Genomic DNA, 15,415 nt, shown 5'->3' on the forward strand with positions numbered 1-15,415 from the left:
TGCACGATTGAGATTGATGGGCATCCCTACGAATGTCTACTGGATACGGGAACCACATATTCAACCCTAGCAAATAGCCACCTGGAACCTGGATCGGAGACCAGGAAGGTCATGGGGCTGGACGGGATACCCCACACGTGTCCACTCTCCCACTCAGCCAAGGTCACTCTGGGACCCTTATTGGCGGAACACACCTTCCTCTTAACCAGCAGCCCAGTAAACCTCCTTGGCAGAGACTTACTTTGCAAATTAAACATCACAATAAAGTGCTTGGGGGACGGCATCTACCTATACGTGCCTGAAGAGTCCATCCCCACCTTCCAAGGAATAGTGCAGGATGCTAAACTGGAACGCCAATTTCCAGATCTCTCCCCTGACCTAGAAGAGGAAATGCCTCCTTGGCTATGGGGTACAGAGTCCACCTCGGTGGGACTTTTAAAATCTGCTACTCCGGTTAAGATCACCTATAGTGCAGGCGTTCCCTTCCCTTGCACTAAACAATATCCCCTACCAAATGAAGCCATAGAAGGACTGACACCCATGATTGAAGATTTCCTCGAAAAGGGAATTCTAGTTCCTTGTGCATCACCCTGCAACACCCCAGTACTCCCCATAAAAACACCATGGGGAAGGGAACCCCAGTTTGTTACCGTTTTGTACAGGACCTAAGGCCCGTAAATCAGTTTGTAATTCCATGCCACCCAGTGGTGGGCAACCCAAATTCCCTTCTAAATGCCATCCCAGCAGGAACCACATGGTACAGTGCTGCTGATCTATGTTCTGCGTTCTTCAGTATCCCTTTAGTCCCTGAAAGCCAATTCCTCTTTGCCTTCACCTGGGGACCAAGTCAATTAACCTGGACAAGACTACCCCAAGGGTACACAGAATCGCCCACCATATTTTCCACGATACTGCGCCAAGATTGACAAGATGTACACCTACCTGCTGGGTCCAAGTATCTGCTTTATGTAGATATTTTAATATGTTCTACCAGTGAGGAGGCATGTAAAGCAGACACTAAACATCTCCTCATTGAGCCAGCATACACAGGGCACAAAGTATCCCCCCAAGAAGTTACAATGCTGCAAGCAGGAAGTGAAATATCTCGGACATATCCTGGGGGTAGGCACCCAGAGCCTAGCAACAGACAGAATAGAAGCGGTCACCAAGATTCCACTCCCCAAGACCAAAAGACAATTGTGGGGCTTCCTTGGCATGGCAGGGCATGGATTGCTGGCTACAGTGAGATAACCAAGCCCCTCTCCGCTATGACACGGCAAGATCATCCTAACGAATTAGTCTGGGAAGAGGAAGTATATCAATCCTTTGAACGACTTAAGAGGGAATTATGATCGGCCCCCGCCTTAGGCCTCCCAGATTATCGTATTCCCTTCAATCTGTTTATTCATGAGCAAATGGGGGTAGCCTCAGGAGTCCTTACCCAGCCCTTCCGGAATCAGGAGAGGCCTGTAGCCTATAACAGCCTACAACATGATAATACGGCAAAGGGGGCAGTGAGTTGTCTGAGAGCCATTGCTGCCACTGCACTCCTCCTTCAAAAGGCCCAAGAGACAGTGTTGGGACACGAGATCACCATCCATGTTCCTCATGCTGTCTCCAGCCTTCTAACTCTGAGTGGCTGCCACCACTTCTCAAATCCACGTTTAAACTGGTACAAAGCCCTCCTCCTAACCCCATCCAACGTTACCATTAAAAGAGTCAACTCCCTCAATCCGGCAACCCTATTACCTCTCCCAGAGGATGGCGCACCCCGCCAAAACTGTGCAAAGATAGTCCAACAAGCGGAGAAACCCCAAGAGGATTTAGACCACCTCCCTCTGGAAAACCCTGATCTTAGATTTTACACAGACGGGAGTTCCAAGGTGATAAACGGGGAAAGAAAGATGGGATATGCTGTAGTCTCCGACTTTGAGGTGCTAGAAGCTAATCCCATAAACCCCCATACAGCGCCCAGGTGGCAGAATTAATTGCCCTCATAAGGGCTTGTGAGATTAACGAAGGGAAAAGGACAACCATCTATACTGATAGTAAATATTGCTTCGGGTTAGTACATACAAGCAGGCAAATCTGGCTTCAGAGAGGCTTCCTGACTGCAGCCGGTTCACAGATCTCCCACGCCGCTCTAGTGGAAAGGTTATTAACAGCCATCATAGAATCATACAATCATAGAGTTGGAATAGACCACAAGGGCCATCGAGTCCAACCCCCTGCCAAGCAGGAAACACCATCAGAGCACTCCTGACATATGGTTGTCAAGCCTCTGCTTAAAGACCTCCAAAGAAGGAGACTCCACCACACTCCTTGGCAGCAAATTCCACTGCCGAACAGCTCTTACTGTCAGGAAGTTCTTCCTAATGTTTAGGTGGAATCTTTTTTCTTGTAGTTTGGAACCATTGCTCCGTGTCCGCTTCTCTGGAGCAGCAGAAAACAACCTTTCTCCCTCCTCTATATGACATCCTTTTATATATTTGAACATGGCTATCATATCACCCCTTAATCTCCTCTTCTCCAGGCTAAACATGCCCAGCTCCCTTAGCCGTTCCTCATAAGGCATCGTTTCCAGGCCTTTGACCATTTTGGTTGCCCTCCTCTGGACACGTTCCAGTTTGTCAGTGTCCTTCTTGAACTGTGGTGCCCAGAACTGACACAGTACTCCAGGTGAGGTCTGACCAGAGCAGAATACAGTGGCACTATTACTTCCCTTGATCTAGATGCTATACTCCTATTGATGCAGCCCAGAATTGCATTGGCTTTTTTAGTTGCCGCGTCACACTGTTGGCTCATGTCAAGTTTGTGGTCAACCAAGACTCCTAGATCCTTTTCACATGTACTGCTCTCAAGCCAGGTATCACCCATCTTGTATTTGTGCCTCTCATTTTTTTTTGCCCAAGTGCAATACTTTACATTTCTCCCTGTTAAAGTTCATTTTGTTTGTTTTGGCCCAGTTCTCTAATCTGTCAAGGTTGTTTTGAAGTGTGATCCTGTCCTCTGGGACAGGATCCACAAACCCAAAGCAATAGCGGTTGACCACTGCAAAGCGCATACAAAGGGGAGGGACCCAGTCTCCAAGGGTAACAGATGAGCTGACAGGGCAGCTCAAATGGCTGCAATATCTTTAGGTGCTACCAAAACAAATGGCATCTGATTCCTCCCAGACGGCAGAGCCGTCATGCCAAGGATCTGGACTCCAAAATTTGTGAGGATCCTCCACCAACGGACTCATTGGGGAAAGGGGAAACTAATGGACTATGTCCTGAGGTTCTGGTATGCCCCGGGAACAGCCGCTGCGGCCACGGCGGCTTCAAAGAACTGCATAACATGCCAAAACTTCAATGCCAAACGTGAGCCTAAACGGCCCCCAGGAGCCAGACCTTGGGCTTTTGTCCCTTTTGAAAGTTTGCAACTGGACTTCATCGACCTACCCCAGTGCCAAGGATTCAAGCATGTTCTGATCATAGTGGGTGGAGGGGTTCCCGTGCAGGAAAGCAACTGTTACTGTAGTCACCAGGGCCCTTTTACAAGACATCATTCCCCAATATGGGGTACCCCGTTGACTAGATAGTGACAGGGGAACCCACTTTACTGCAGAAGTAACCCAACAGGTGGCCCAAGCTCTGGGAATAAAGTGGGAACTCCATACACCATACCACCTGGCCTCCTCAGGGCAAGTAGAGTGCATGAACCAGGAGGTGAAGGTTCAACTGGGGAAACTCTAGTACAACCGAACTATAGTGGGTAAATGCGCTCCCATTAGTTCTCCATAATATCCAGAGCGCTCCTACAGGACTTTTGAAACTATCTCCCTTCAAACTTTTGTTTGGGAGACCCTCCCCCGTTTATAACACATTATTCCCCCTCTCCGAACTTGATGTGGGGGAGGCAGAACTCACTGATTGTCATTCAGCTTCAAAAACAGTTAGAACATCTTCACAAGTATGCTGCCGTAGAAGGACAGAACCTGCCAATCAACGTCCCAGCACATTCCTTCCATTTGGGAGACTGGATCCTGGTTAAAGTGTACCAGAAGCTACCCCTACAACCAGCCTGGGAGGGTCCGTTCCAAGTGCTAACCACACCCACTGCCATGAAAGTTGGGGAAAAGAATGCTTGGCTACACCACATGAGGTGCAAGACCGTCCAACCACCTCAGGAGGTGCAGGAGACCTAAGGAGAGGACTACACCTTTGATGCCCCGCCTTCCGCTGCAACCTCCTACATAGATGACGAGGAGGAGCAGCAGACCGGACTAGATCGGGGTCAGGATTGGGCCCAACAGACCGGACCAGATCGAGGTCAGGATAGGGCCCACCAGACCAGACCAGATACCACCCCCGAGCCCGTCTGGACCTCTGAAGTCGTCCTGGACGCAACCACGATCAAGCTACGCCTCAAACGTGTTTGATAGCTCCATGCTTCGCTCCCTTCCTGGCAGCTCAGTGCAGTCGTTTGACAGCTCAGCGCGTCGTTTGACAGCTCTACACTTCGCTCCCTTCCTTTGACACCTCAATGCTTAATTTTAACACCTTGACACTTCATTGTTTTATCTGCCACCCCATCACTGGATATGGAACTGATCCTCACCCTTTTAATCCTTTCCCCTTTGAATGGGGTCTCTTCTCACGTGTTGAGCCACTGCTCCGGATTACAAACGGACTATCATTCTTGGACTATCAGATCACAGGTTCAGGGGACAAATCCAACCCTGACCAAATGGGGGACTTCAGCTTTTGTCTCCCTGAATCACGGACCTTGCTGCACCACTCGTTAGTACCCAAACTCAGTAGCAGCCAATACTGGGAACTCTTTATACGAGACCAAAGTTTCCAGCGCGTTGGGTCAGCCATTCTCACCCTTGACCACCAGTATTACCGCCTGAGATGCAACAATGGGACCTATCTTCTTTATGGTCAAGGGGAGATCATCAGAAACCCGAACTGGACCAAGGTCGAAAATGGAGGGGCTACCCACACTTATACGGATTCCCACCACCCCTCCGAGAATTTGATTTTTGCCTTCCAATGCCTTTTCATGACCCCTGAACCAAGAAAACCCCAGCTGCAAGGACTCTGCCTAGGGCGATTCTGTTGCCTATAGAATCTCGGACTTACTCATGACTGGAAAGGGGCAGAGTACCTGGAGGGCTGGCACCACCCTATATGCCCCTCCCACACCCCTGTGTGGGACAACGTTGGTCCACTGAGATGTGGCGGAATAGCCAAGGACAGGTGACTCCTGAACACCACTGATCCCTTACACCTGATGGGCACTGCACCTCGGCGCCTTGGCACTGACCTCTCCTTCCCAGGGCAAGACCTCCTTTCGTCCTGGGAACAGAACTCCTACATCCAACTTCTTGGTCAGGTGGCTAAGGAGACTCCCTACCCGAACTGTTGGATCTGCGCTCATGCACTGAGCCACCTCCAGCAAAGCCTTCCACTAGTGCCAGTGGCTGTAACATTGGAACAATACCGCTCAGGAGACGTTGCCTCCTGGAATTTAACTGCCTTAAACCTCAACCACCAGTATCTGTACCTAACAGGTTCAACCAGAGGACCCCTTTGCCGCCGCTTCACTGGGAAAGGGACCTCTATAGGAACTAGTACCTGTAACATCAATCTTGAAATCCTAACCACAGGACAAGTGACTGTCACCAACTCAGCCGGTTCCCAGACTTTTCCAAACCTCACTGCCGCCTGGGCTGCCGCTGTGAGCCACCTGTCCACTTGGAGACCACAACACTCGGATCTCATGTTCTTACAGACCTTTGCATCTGGCAGAATGGAGTCATTCCTCAGTGGCTTGTTTTGGGTGTGTGGGCACAGAGCATACACCTGGATAAGCCCGCACATGTCTGGATCCTGCTTTGTGGGATACATTGTCCCTGGGATAAGGATCACCCCGCACCTACCACTGGGGAGACAGAGGAATAAAAGGGAATAGCAAGACCTGTCAGACCTCTCAGACGTTGCTGCCAATGGAGAGACTGTGGGTCGAGCGCTGTTCCCTGCCTATGGAGCTGGATCCAACCACGTCAACATTCTCAGTCTCACCGACATCCTCCTGAAGTTCATGCAAGAGGCCACGCAGATAATGGACTTTTTGGTATCCGAGCTCTCTGAGGTAAGACAACTCAGTTTACAAACAAGGATTGCTACAGATTTTTTGTTATCGAGTCAGGGAGGGACATGTGCTCTGATTGGAGCGGAGTGCTGCACATATGTGACCGACCAGTCCTTGAACATCACCGGACATTTAAACAACATACATGAGCTGGCAGGGAAACTCAATGACATTCAACATGAGGGACTGTCAGATTTCAATCTTTAGGACTGGCTGCCTAAGTTGGGCTGGCTCCAACAACTGCTCAAAGGGATTGTCTTGACTGTTGCGATTATTATTCTTTGCGTATCAATACTGTGTTGTGCTGTACACTGTTTAAACCCTTGCTGCTCCCTTATCCGCTGCCCTACACAAAATACCTTGTTTCCCCTCAGAGCTTATTCTCACTCAGAGAGTACACCCACCTTCCCAGAATATGTGCAAATGAGACACCCTGGAGAGCTTGAATACATGGTCACCGAGATTTAGGGTGCGGAGAAAGGATTTGCAGTTCTTACAGAACTCTGATGCAAATCTATCTCCGAATGGGGGACTGTTACGGAACAGAGACTCGGAAACCACTTGGTACCCGCCATAATTCCCCAAGCGGGAGGTCACATACGCACAGGAAAGACCCCACTGATGCCAAATCACCGGACCAAGCCCTTTCTCTGGGCATGGCCAGGTGGCAGACTGTGCAAGCCAAGACCCTATTGTTTTCTGATTGTAGGTACTCAGGACGTGCCTTCCAATACATACCCTGTATTTGCATGTTATTTCCCCCCTGCCCATATGTTAATTTTGTATAACCCTCCCCTTTTCTGATGTAATGGTGATGTAGTGATGATTCTTTCTGAACTGTATTTTGGGAAATGGTGGGAAGTTTTAAAAGTCCTTGTTACGCCATCCTAGGGGTTCAATCTTGTCTTGCACCTGTTGCGCAATAAAGGTGGATCTTCTCCAACTTGCTCCAGTCTCTGGCTGTACTCCTTTTGTTCCAAAGGGATCCACAGGCTTAGCCCGATGAGCTAGATGGCTGAGCAGCCTCGTACCTGGATTTTTCCCGTAACACTGCTGAACCATTGCGATTAAGGAATTTAAAGTGGATTGGGTACATTTTCGTTCCAAATTACAGGAAGGGATAAATACAAAGTGCTTCGTATGTCAGCATCACATTTCTTTAATTGCAGGTATTCTATACTCAGTTTTTGTAGCTGATTGTAGGCAGCAAAGGTAAAGGTAAAGGGACCCCTGACCATTAGGTCCACTCGTGGCTGACTCTGAGGTTGCGCACTCATCTCGCTGTATAGGCCAAGGGAGCCGGTGTTTGTCCGTAGACAGCTTCCGGGTCATGTGGCCAGCATGACTAAGCCGCTTCTGGTGAACCAGAGCAGCACACGGAAATGCCGTTTACCTTCCCGCTGGAGCGGTACCTATTTATCTACTTGCACTTTAACGTGCTTTTGGATTGCTAGGTTGGCAGAAGCAGGGACCGAACAACGGGAGCTCACCCTGTCACGGGAATTCAAACCGCCGACCTTCTGATTGGCAGGTCCTAGGCTCTGTGGTTTAACCCACAGCGCCATCCGCGTCCCTCATTGTAGGCAGCAGTGCCCTCTTTATGTATTCACATGGTGTAAACATATATGTTGTCTTCTAGGGATCCAAATACACACACACACACACACACAAACAAACAAACAAAATGAACACACAAGCAAGACTCAGAAGTGCTTCTGTTCCCAAAAAGGGCAGGAGGTGATGTTCTGATCTCTTCACCACTTGTAATTGATCTCTGAGACACTGAGGGAAGTGAAAGAAAGAAAGAAAGAAAGAAAGAAAGAAAGAAAGCTAGCTTTCCCCTTTCAACTTTGCTTGGAGAGCAACCTTCTCTAGGATTTCTCTTTCGCACACAGTTCCAAAAACAAACAGGGGGAAAGGGAATGAGGGATCCTTTTCTAGGTTTTCCCCTTGCAAATCAGCATCACTGGTGCTCAGCAGATGCTTTTAGACTCTGGAGCAGCCAGGAGGGGTTGTGGTCGGAGGAAGTCCCCCAAAAGCTAGGAAAAAGAAGCAGCATTTAGTTTTTGATATCCAGCTTTATCACTCCGTTTAAGGAGTCTCAAAGCAGCTAACATTCTCCTTTCCCTTCCTCCCCCACAACAAACACTCTGTGAGGTGAGTGGGGCTGAGAGACTTCAGAGAAGTGTGACTGGCCCAAGGTCACCCAGCAGCTGCATGTGGAGGAGCGGAGACACGAACCCGGTTCACCAGATTATGAGTCTACCGCTCTTAACCACTAGACCACACTGGCCTTCACCCAGTGCTGAGAACCAGGCTAGCCCTCCCCCAACTATGGTCCTGGACTGTCCACTGGGATGGTGGGAGAGGATCCCTCCTTCCCCTCTCCTCCCTCCCTTGAAGCCTCTAGGTCCCTCCCTCCCTAAATCTCTGACCTTCCTTGCCTCCCTCCCACAGTCCAGCCCAAGGTGAAGATCACCCCCACAGACAACGTTGAATCTTCACCACACAACACTCTGCTGATTTGCACCGTCAATCGCTTCTTCCCTGCGGGGATCGAGATCAAGTGGTTCAGGAACGGGAAGGAGGAGCCCAAAGTGTGGACCACGGACCTCATCCGGAACGGGAACTGGACCTTCCAGATTGAGGTGATGCTGGAGACAAAGCCAGAACATGGAGACGTCTACACCTGCCATGTGGAGCACGCCAGCTTTGAAGGCCCCGTCACGGTGAAATGGGGTAGGACGCCTTCCCAACCCCGACCCACCTATGCCCAAGGGAGTGGGGGGCAGTCCTGGGGGGCTGGATGGGTTGCTCCCCCATCAGGGGGCTGATCCCAGACCTGCCTTTCCTCACTTGTGGCGTTTTCTTCCTTCAGAGCCACAGTCGGACTCTGCCAGGAGCAAGATGTGGACGGGGATTGTGGGGATTGTGCTGGGGCTGGTCTTTGGGGCCACTGGACTCGCCCTTTACCTGAAGAACAAGAAAGGTGGGGGTGGGGTGCCAGGGGGAGAGGGAGGGTTGGATGTGGGGCTGGATTGGGCTCCAAGCCCCCCTCCTCTTCTTAGGCAGAGGGTCTGGAGAGGGTTCTGTTCCTTCTCCCCTCCTAGGAGGTCCCTCTTGATGCCTCAAATGGAACCTCACCTATTATGGAGATGGTCTGAGGTTTAAATCTGTAGATGAAGACCTAAACCTCCTATCCAACATATGAGGGAGAAATTCAAAAGCAACTCAAAAGGATACAAATATTTTGCAGCTTACTGCAAAACATACAATTACTTACTACAAAACATTTAATTCCTTATTTTAAAGTTTTTATTTTATTAATTCACCCCTCATAGTCCATAGTCCATAGCACAGAGCGAGAGAAAAAAGTTCCTAGCTGTTCCTGGAGTGTGTTATCTTGATCTTGGGGGGTGGGGGTGTGTTCCCAGAGAAGCTGTTTCAGGGGACATCTGGTGCTGACTGAATCTTTCTATCCTTTTCTCTCTCTCTCAGGGCAAGCTGTTCCTCAGCCTGCAGGTAACTTTCCTCTCTGCTCTTCCATCTTCCTCCCCACCCCCACCCCCTTCTCCTGGCTGCTTGCTGTGCCCCCGCCATGGCTTCCTTGTAGAACAGAGGGGAGGGGCTTTCTATGGACAAATCCATCCCCTGATGCACACACTCCAATATCATGTCCTGGAAGGGTGTCTCCAGGGGAATGTCCCACCTGGGAGACAGTCAAGTAAAGTTCCTTAGCTGTTTCTTTTTCTATTGTAATAAAAAAACTCTTAATAAAAAATTTATATATATATAAAAAAGTAAAGTTCCTTAGCAGAGACAAAGGGAAGAGACCAGGGCTGGCGTTTGGCCCTTGGGGGCCACATTTGCTCCAGGGTCCATGGTTCCCCATTTCTGATCTAGACAGATCTCCTTCGTCTCTTCTGAACCTCCTCTTTTCCACTGTCAAAGCCAGCCAAGTCTCCCTCCCTCTGCCTCCTTCCCTCCTCAGAGCCCCCCCTGCCAGGCCCATAACTGGCAGCAATAGGAATTGAAGTTCACAATATCTGATGGCCGCCCTATGGAGTGTCCCCCAAGTCTTGCCAGGGATTCTTCTGCCCCTTTCTCCCCGTTCCTCCCCCCACAGTGATGGTCTTGTCTCTCTCTTCTCTGCCTGCAGGACTCATCAGTTAGACTTTGCTGCTCCATCAGGATCCTGGGATGTGGAGAAGCTCTGTTCTTCCTGCCAGTTGCCCTCTGTCCATGCTCAGAGGTGGAAACCTGATTGGAAGGTGGATGGAAGGAGTCACAGATCAAGAACGACAGTGTCCACCCCTCCCCCACCTCTGTTGCTTGCTTGTCATTTAGGGAAAGTTTCTTTTTGTGTTTCCCTTTCCGCTTGTTGATGTTATCTCAACCTGATTTTACTTCTTTGCACCTCTCTGCTAGAGAATTTGTGCCTTGAATCTCCCAGGAGGAGCCTGAGCTGTCCCTGTTACCGGAAAATCCGAGGGCTCCCTTGGATAAAAATAAAGACACCAACCAGGAGGACTTGGAGCAAATCAGCAGCCTGTAGGCTTGGCCTTTATTTAGATACTGTCGCGACAGGACTCCCACCCGCTACTAGGCGAAGCAAAATGGAAGCCCCAAACAAAGAAAGACCCCAACTTTTATTAGTTCCTAATCCCCTAAATTACACCCCTAGAAATACATCATAACTACATCATGACTACATTATAAACAGGAGGGGTCAGGGGGGGTTATGCAGGTAACGTATCATGACACTGGCTGGTTCCCTTCTCCCCCTCCCCATGAGTCATTTTCGGAAGACAAAAGGGTAGGCGCAGTTTTCTACCCCCTGAGGGGGAATCCGGTCACTGTTCTTTTGTTATAGTCTGTGTTGAAGCCATTCGTGTATGCAATCCATTGTGTCCTTGATGGTCTTCTGTCTGAGCCCATCAAGATGGCTATCAGGGTTGCCATGCCAACTGGGAAGGGCTGCAGAGTACGTGCTCACATGCTTTAGGGATTATGGCTGACCAGTATCAAGCGACCCCCCCTTTGATAGTCCTTGTCATATGAAGTAAAATAAAAGTGGTCCGGTGCAAATCCGACGTACGGCTGATTTATAGTGAATTTATAACAAAAATTGTCAAAAAGAGTTCAAGGACACTTTCACTTCCGGAAGCAACTTAACACATTTTGATAGGATTAGTCATGGTCAATTAAACCCGGAAACTTTGTATCGAGAGCTGTCAAAGTATAGAGAAGGGTGCGCATTAGCCTGCAGTACCTGCGTAGCCGCCACAAGGGGCGCTGTTTGGTAACGCTGATTGGCTGAAGCGGCAGCCGTTTGACCTAGGGTTCAGAAAACTGGTCTACCCATGAAAAGAATACGGCGAAGAAGGGTTTTGCGGTCAACCCATGGAAAAGCTATAGAAAAGGGGTTTCAATACGGAGAGCTGTCAAATTAGCGCTTCCTTATTTATGGAAGGAGGGACGCAGGTGGCGCTGTGGGTTAAAGCCTCAGCGCCTAGGGCTTGCCGATCGAAAGGTCGGCGGTTCGAATCCCTGCGGCGGGGTGCGCTCCCGCTGCTCGGTCCCAGCGCCTGCCAACCTAGCAGTTCGAAAGCACCTCCGGGTGCAAGTAGATAAATAGGGACCGCTTACCAGCGGGAAGGTAAACGGCGTTTCCGTGTGCGGCTCTGGCTCGCCAGAGCAGCGATGTCACGCTGGCCACGTGACCCGGAAGTGTCTCCGGACAGCGCTGGCCCCTGGCCTAAGTGAGATGGGCGCACAACCCCAGAGTCTGTCAAGACTGGCCTGTACGGGCAGGGGTACCTTTACCTTTACCTTTACCTATTTACGGAAGGCTTTTAAATGGGGCATCTCCGGGGTCGGGGAAGGTGGGAGGGGTGCGTGTGGTGCTTGTGCAGTACATTGGAATGGAAGGGGGGGCGTTCCTGCTACATCCCTGAAAACAACCATGAATCTTGTCAGACTGCCAGGACTGGTCCTTCAAGCCCTGATGTGGAGCCTCACAACTGAATTGGGGAGGGGTCCCATGTGGCCTCCCAAACCTCTCCATGTGGCCCCTGGGACTCTCCCCAGCCTTTCATTGCCCCTTCCTTTGCCTGGCAGGGATTTTGTCCTTTCTATTCATGTTTCTTGCTTGCCTTGAGGGAGGATGGAGAGGGGAGGGTGAGCTTGTGCAGAGACTAGTTTCCTGTGAAAAATTAACACTTGCCTTTGATGCTCTGCTCCTGCCCACCAATGGCATGTGGCCCCCAGAAGGTTCCCCAGAAGAGAACGTGGCCCTTGGGCTGGAGAAGGTTCCCCACACCCACCTCCTCCCCCCAACTCTCCCTGGATGAGCTGCCCTTCAGCTGGGGGAAAAGGGTCACCGGAAGCTGCCTGAGACTGACTCCATCCAACTCAACAGTGCCTGCACTAGATCTGCTCCAATATGTCCACACGGACTGGCAGTGGCTCCCTTGAGGTTTCAGATGGAAAGTCTTTCTAGCCCTTCCTGGAGACGCTGGGGATTGAGCCTTCTGCACTCAGAGCAGCCGTTCCGCCACTGAGATACAGTTTGCATCTCCTGAGATACAGTTTGCATCTACAGTTTGGGAGAGTCAATATTTTTATTGCTTCAGCCACTGTCCAGAGACTCTCCTCCATTTGAGGTTTCTAGGTTGGATGGCCATCTGTCATGGATGCTTGAGATTACTCATTGCAGGAGGTTGGGCTAGATGACCCTGTCAGTGTTTGTAAAAAATAAAAAAGTGTTCTGATCTCCCTTTGTCGCCTCAGCCTGGTCCTTGGACCCTTGTTGGCATAAAAGAGTCCATGAGAAGAGTATCCCTGCAGAGTACTTTATGCTTTTATTCTTAAAAGTCTTTTTGCAAAAGCGACTGACCAACTGTACACACATCAACACTACCAGCTTTCACTAACTAACCAACCAACCCAACACGAAACTAACATTTCTCACTCTATATATACAACCCGGTACAGGCCGCTGACTCATGCTGACCCAGCTTTTGTAAGCATTAAAGAAACAGCGGCCAATTTTTAGCCATGACATTGGGTCCCTTCCAATTCTACGATTCCGTAAAATGGTGAATGGCCAAATATATTTATTGCAAGCTTCTCCCCACAGCCCTGCGACACGGAGGATGAGTCCCGTTTTCGGAGAGAGTCCCTGCTCCCCACCCTCACCCTGCTGACTTTATCTCCTCTGGGAGAGTATTTTGTTAATTTCTCTGTAAATATCCTGTTCTTTTGTGATCTTAAGGATCAGCCCTCTGACTGGGATCCTCATTTGACCCACTTCAAGGCAGAAGCAGATTTCACAGCCTTGAGAGTATTTCCCCTGAGTCACACAAATGAAATTTTCTTCAGCTTCCCTCTGTGGTCCTTGAACTATTTTATTTCTTTTAGATTTCAACATTCAAGGAGCGCCACACTTGACAATTCTGGGTGTAAGAAAAAGGGTTGATCTGCCCATTTCCACACAACTTCACCTGAAAGAAGGTGACCTTCAGTCATGCCTCCAACATTCACCACCTTTGGGTTATTGACTTCTTTAAGGCCTTTTGATGTAACCATTCAAAACCCCAAGGTGGTTTACCACACAATCATCCCAATAAAAGCAAGAAAAGTCGTGTTTCAATCCAGTCTATGTGGAAACCATCAAAGGGGAACTGATTTAGGAGCCATTTTTTCCCTGGGAAAACCCTCCACACACCGCATGGTCTCCTGAGGTGATTCTACTATGAATTTGATTTCAGACTAACTATTCAGGAGAGCCAAATGCCTTCTCTAGTGTTTCCACAAACATGAACTTTTTAGGGGGAGGAAAAACATTTTTGAATCCTCCTGTGACTAAAATTCCTGAGGGAATTTTCTATTCCTCCATTTATCTGACTGTGGGCCCCTTGGAGGAGGAAACATGGAGTCCGTTGCCCCCCTTGGCATCCCTTCCTTGACCCTTCAGGCCCTGAGGAGGGAAGGATGCCAATCTCCAAAGGAAGCCATTTTCTCCTCATGTTTGGGCTCCCTCAGAAGACTGGGAAACACCTCAGGCGGAGGGAGACTCCCTTGTCTTGAGGCATCTGATTAAGGCCTATATTTTAAAATGAGCTTAAAGATATATTTGCCAATGTTTGTATGTTTCATGCCAGGCAGAAACCAGCTGGCTAAGTACTTTGGCAGTTGTTTATCTTCTTGCTCTCCTGAACAAGGGCTCCCCTGATTTATAGCAGTAGTAGGAGACAAGTTTCTCAAAGTTGTAAAAGGGAATTACAGGCTGGGAGCAAATGTTACACTGACCCTACGTATTACAGAATACAATCAAGCTGCAAAAACACTAATTAAGAGTTGGTAAATAGTAAGATTTATTGTTTAACAGAAAATAATACCATGTGCTTCCCATCAGACTCTAGCCATATTTTCCTAAGGTTTAAGGTATACTGAGAGAGTTAAAGGGCAATAAATTTTGGGAAGAGCTAATGGCAAAAGCAGCTGGCTAGGAAAGGGGGGTGTAAACTGAAGAGGCTTCTTTTGAAGCTGTTTTTTACTGAGTTCCTTTTTACTTTGCAAAGGCATTTTCTTCTAAAAAGCTATCTATGTTATGTATGAGATTTGTTGGCTTAATGTAATTAGGCAAAGGATCTAGAAAGTAAGAAATGTTAGATTCTTATGTTAGATTCTTATTTCATTGATGGTGTGTGAGAATGTGAACCCAAGATCTCTGTTTAGATAGAATTTAATACCACGAGCCATTTGTTTTAGCCATTTGTTTTGGAATGCAGGGGCAACAGGGGCAAAAGGTGATCTGGTAATTAAGGTGCCTTGTCGAGGCAAATGTAAGATATATGGCTACTTGTCTGCCATTTATGGATAGAAGGAAATAGAGCTCTTTGTCTCCCATAAAAGGTAATAGGAAATGGGTGTATCTTTTATGATTGGTTCTAGCAAACAGCCAATAGGAATTTCAACCAGGCTGATTGTCTGGACAGAGGCAGCCAAAGGAGGAGCAAGGGGGCTGGGCTGAGGAAATATAAGTGCTGGCCATCAGGGCTGGAGGGCAGGCAGAGCTTTGGTAACCATATACCACTGTACCTATCATTTATTTGTCTGACAAATAAATTATTATTTTAATTTCTCTATTGCTGCGTTGAATATTTCATTCCAGCTACGCATTAACCACAAGCAGGGTGCTACAGTCTCTGCTCAGGTTCCTCAGAAATTTCCCTGCCTGTTCTGAGGAGAAAAAAATATCCGCCCTTTT

The 15,415-nt window shown here is 48.9% G+C and overlaps 1 protein-coding gene across 3 annotated transcripts in view; it reads left to right on the forward strand.

Annotated features, from left to right (window-relative positions):
* The window catches only part of LOC307209543 (H-2 class II histocompatibility antigen, E-S beta chain-like), a 58,001-nt gene that overhangs the window by 6,479 nt on the left and 36,107 nt on the right, over nucleotides 1-15,415 (forward strand). The window contains exons 3-6 of one of the 3 annotated variants that reach the window (XR_013835630.1): nucleotides 8,599-8,880; nucleotides 9,020-9,130; nucleotides 9,640-9,663; nucleotides 10,301-10,505. Coding sequence is in view for 2 of the 3 variants with exons in the window: in XM_079964722.1 (XP_079820848.1) it covers nucleotides 8,599-8,880; nucleotides 9,020-9,130; nucleotides 9,640-9,663; nucleotides 10,301-10,314 (431 nt within the window). In the remaining variant the exon portion in view is untranslated. Of the gene's footprint in view, nucleotides 1-8,598; nucleotides 8,881-9,019; nucleotides 9,131-9,639; nucleotides 9,664-10,300; nucleotides 10,602-15,415 lie in introns of those variants that run through there. The other 2 variants (XM_079964722.1, XM_079964723.1) reach the window with 2 other exon arrangements.

This window comes from Podarcis cretensis, assembly GCF_951804945.1.
Source record: "Podarcis cretensis genome assembly, chromosome: 2".
Lineage (NCBI taxonomy): Eukaryota > Metazoa > Chordata > Lepidosauria > Squamata > Lacertidae > Podarcis > Podarcis cretensis.